Raw genomic sequence first — 4,624 nt, forward strand, 5'->3', positions numbered from 1 at the left:
ATTCTTATACATATTCTCCTGTGTCCTACATAATATTGGACTTGAACAAATATTTTAAGGGAGCAGTATGAAGGCAGGGTAAATATGAAGTAGTTCCATATAATGATTTTTTTTACGTACGTCCCCATTTATGTCATAGTGTGTGTCTTGAAGCTGCCTTGGAGCGTTTGAGTGGGTGGCAAACCAGATCATCTGCTGGCTAAACACATTCTTTGGAGCAGTTATGCAACAGCACTCCTCCAGGGACTGTACAAAACTCTTGGCGTACACTTCAGCATTTGACAAAGTGCAAATCAAATACACTAATTGTACATTGAGTGCTGTTGTTAAATGGAATGTTTCAGCATCAGACCGTGGCGCACATGCAGACGGGCAACGACCACGTCGTCGTTCCTCGGCTGTGTGTTATGCATTGAGACCTCATTCAACATCGGCCAGCTAGTGATTAGGTTAAAGCCCCTCCCAGAGGTGGAAACAATTTTCCACGATTCATACAAGGGTTTAACACACTGATGAGTTTCAGAATTGAACACACCCTGTGCCTCCCTTACCTAATTGTTAATTGTGATAACCCTCGTGTCCAGTCTGTCTCACAGGGCCTCTGCCAAGCAGCCGTCAGTGGCTTCGCTGGCTTCCAGACGAACTTGCCGTCCACTCTTCCTGTTGTCCACCCAGGAGTTGTGTATGACCGTGCCACCGGGTGAGGGATCCACCTGGAGCAGGGACACCACCCTCTTCTTGACCTTGGCCCGAAGGGCTCGGCGCAGCTTTTGCCTGGTGAACGCGTAAAGCAGGGGGTGAGAGACTGTGGTGCCATAGGCCAAGGCCAGGAACCACAGGCGCAGGCTGACAAGGGCATCGCTGGGGCCCACGCCCAGAATCAGCACGTTGATCACAGAGAGTGGAGCCCAGCAGCCTAGAAAAGTGCTGATGATGAGGAGGGACATTCTGAACACTCTCCGCTGGCGCTCACGACGGTCCCTGTGGCGCCGAACCGCCCGCCGCAGGGCGATGATGGCCGAAACCGAGGCCTGGACACCCACGGTAGCGGGTATGGGGGTGGCAGCGCCCATGTTGGAGGTAACCAGGGGGGCAGAGGAGGAGAGCGCAGGAGGGGAGGTAGCTGTAGGGGTTGGAGAAAGGGATGCGATGAGGGGAGGGTGGCTGAGCTGCTTGGAGCCATCTGTGGTACACTGCTCTCCCCCCGCCTCCCCACCCTCCACCATTCCAAGGCCCATCTTCCTCTTCTGTTGCCTCTTATGGCGTACACTGCAGGAGGGGCCCCTGAAACGCTGGCCCTTCTTGATGTGGGAGCCAATGCGGATGTTCAACGCCCTCAGTATTCGGGAATAGGTGAATAGCATTACTGCCACTGTGGCGAAGAAGATGGGGACCTGCAGAATGAGATGGTAGTACATACCCAGGCCTGTGTGGTAGGCCTGCCCACCAACACACAGCAGCGTCCGGTTAAGCCATGTTGGCGCCATCGTGGTGCTGATGGCAGGGGAGGAGGATGATGGCCTGACTAGCTTGCTCTCTGCTGTACCTCCTGTGCTAAAAAACTCCACCTCCAGGAATGGTATGAAGAACACAGCTATGGAGGTGACCCATACGGCAGCCAAGAGCAGCGCAGCCCTGCGCGGTGTCAAAAGCCTATTGGCCGGCCGCACGGAGATGTCATAGCGGTCCAAACTTATGACGAGGACGTTGATGGCCGTGGCAATGCTGGCAAAGGTAACGCAGGCCTCGTGGAAGCAGCAGAGCAGGGCTAGGTTTGGGCCCGGGGGGAGCAGAACTACCACTAAAGTTAGAGGCAGACATAGTACACAGACTGCCACATCAAGCACATGCAAGTTCACAGTCACCATATTGCTGACAGAATCCACCAAATTGGATTGGGAGCAGTAGAGCACCAGAACTGTGACGTTGCTGCTGAATCCTAACACCAGCTCCAGCATTAGAAGCGCAGTCAGGGACACCTGAAAGCTCAGCGTGTATGGCATGTACCAGGATCCTGGGCTGGTGGACGAGCCTCCTCCTGCCAGACCCTTGGGCAGGTCCATTCCTCCCAGGCTGGATATCGTCCCAACCCAGTCGCTGGTAGCCGGGTGTGGGTTGTAGCTGTCAGTCTCCATGGTGACCTCTCAGTGCTCCTATGCTGTATCTGTTGCACAGTCAATGGGCTCCCATGGAGCACCGGGCTGAGCCTCCATGATGCAGAAATGGAAAAACACCTTGGTGACAATCCTGGCGAGAGAAACACAAGGCAGACAGATGAAAAATAAACTGCAGCTGAGAGAATCAAAGCACATTATTCTCTATCAGGAGATGTCAGGCATCCATAATACGCGGGCTAAACGTTGTGGAAAATGATTGAATTGCGATTCTTTTAGACCAATATTGGGTTTGCGATATGGTATACGATTTTTTTTTTAATTCTGCATTATTCAGTAAACACAAGCAATAAATCTTTCGATAGTATGACCAACACAACATTGGATACAGTCAACATATAAACTGCTCTTTCTGCTCTTTGAATTGATGCATGAATTGATATGAATAACATGTCTTTATTTAACTACTGAATCGTAAAAAGAAACACCTTCAATCACAATAGAATACTGACTGATTGAGTAACATCAAGCCATGTAATTGTCCAAATATGAAAATTAACATTCGAAAAATATGCAGTTTCAGCAGAAATGTACAATATTTTTGAAACAAATGCTGCACGCGAATGTCCACATACACAGAGCGCCACTCCACGTGCTCAGGGACAGCGTTAATTAAATTTAAAAAAAGGTAAAAAAAACAAAACAAACAAAAGAAAAAAAAACACGCATTATACTGGAAGAGGCACCGGGTCTCACAGGAGGGCTGCATGGAGGGTTAAAACAATCCCTATAAGCACGCTCTAGGCAGCCACCTATCTTGCCTATAGGAAGAGCCGGCCCTTGACAGCCCTATTGGTAAGATTATGTAACATAAAAAAAACTCATCCTTTTTTTTTTTTTTTTTTTTTTTTTAATCGCAGGCTGTGGTAGACAAAGGGGCGTGGACAAGCACCGGCTGCGGATGACAGCACAGTTCCCTTTCCCGCGGGCACTGATTGGGCCGACTCGAGGCAGGGAGTTTTCTAAATGTTTGTCTGTCTGACAGAGGAGATAGGTGCACGGGCTCGTGAGCAGCCCAGGAGCGGAACGCCATTCCTCTTGCGCCCGAGAGGACTATTATCCACAATTATTATAATAAATCCTCAGTTATATATATAATTGTGGCCCGCATGCCGGATATTGAAATGAACAATAAAACTCTTGCCATGTCGGCGCACCACGGCCAGAAAGACTCCGCCTCCCTCCCTAAATCCTTACCTGTGGGAAGAGACCCCCACACAGGCTTTGCGATTTGAAAATTGTGTTCTGTTGCGATGTAGGTTGGTATTCAATTCATCGTTCAGCCCTACACAATACTGCTCACATTGGCAAATATAAAAACAATACAAACGTACTGTACTCATTTGTGACATATTTTTCCAGTTTAGAACCACTTTGATGCATTGATTGAGGCTACATTCCACACACTGGGCCAAAAAAAACAATACAATGGTTGAACATTATATCAATCTGTGTGAGATATATGTACACAACTAACCACTGTTATTTGCATTACTATGCACTGCATTACCTATCACTCCAGCCTTCAATATGTCCCCTATCAGTATCTCTGATTACCATCTTGGCTTTGCTGGAGCCCGGAACCCTGCAAACAAGCTGTCGGAACTGCAGGCTGGCACAAAACGCAACCGCTAATGTGTGCTGGAGCTCAGGGGAATGGGCAAATTGAATGAAGCCAAGTAATCAGACACGCAGACAATCAACTGGTGCCTCAACGGACCCGCAAAAATAACACATTCAGCAACTTGTACACTATTGGTTATGTTCTCCGTCCTGCGAACCGTAGCTCCTAGGCCAAAATGGTTACTTTATCATGCTTTTATTGCCAGGGGAAGGCTATCCAACTTGGCATGCTTTTGTCCAAATGGATTATCGTTTAAGTTGGGTTTTTATCACTGTCAGTACGGAGGAACCCTTTCACTCAAAATGTGTCGCACTTAAGCAGCTGTACAATATAAAAAAAGGAAAGAAAAACAAAACCCCCGCAGGGAAACACATTTCTGACAGATACTCAGCCAACAGTGACACACCAAACTGAAAACGCAAATTTGACTATAAATATCAGTTCGACTTTAACCATCTTGCTTTTCCATAATTAAAGACATTGTCGTTCGGGACAAACAGGGGTTGTTTATTATGGCCATATTCATTTCTGTCACTTTTACAAGGAGACGTTACTCAAGTTGTTATATGCTCTTGTTCTCATTCATATGTACTGTATACGGGCAGCTGCATATAAACAAACACTTAAAAAAATATGGTCGTACCACTGATGACGTCGATATTTAGCGCTGCACTCAGAGCATTTGCGGCCTGCTCGCGAGTAATAGTTGTGTAAATGTAAAGGCATCGCAACGGAATTGAACAGGCGGAGTGCGTCTATGTCGGGAGTGAATCTTGCTGCTGCAGCAAGTTCATCAGGACTGAAGGGAGCGTGGAGAGCAGTTGGG

The 4,624-nt window shown here is 47.9% G+C and overlaps 1 protein-coding gene across 1 annotated transcript; it reads right to left on the minus strand.

Annotated features, from left to right (window-relative positions):
- Positions 1 to 590: 590 nt before the first annotated feature.
- On the minus strand, positions 591 to 2,135 carry LOC307230819 (G-protein coupled receptor 22-like; the record flags this gene model as incomplete). The annotated part of the gene is made up of 1 exon (XM_080001263.1): positions 591 to 2,135. The coding sequence occupies one exon, from the start codon at positions 2,133 to 2,135 to the stop codon at positions 591 to 593; it is 1,545 nt and encodes a 514-aa protein (XP_079857389.1).
- Between the last annotated feature and the right edge of the window lie 2,489 nt (positions 2,136 to 4,624).

The sequence above is a fragment of the Zeus faber genome (genome assembly GCF_960531495.2).
Source record: "Zeus faber genome assembly, chromosome: 5".
Classification (NCBI taxonomy): domain Eukaryota; kingdom Metazoa; phylum Chordata; class Actinopteri; order Zeiformes; family Zeidae; genus Zeus; species Zeus faber.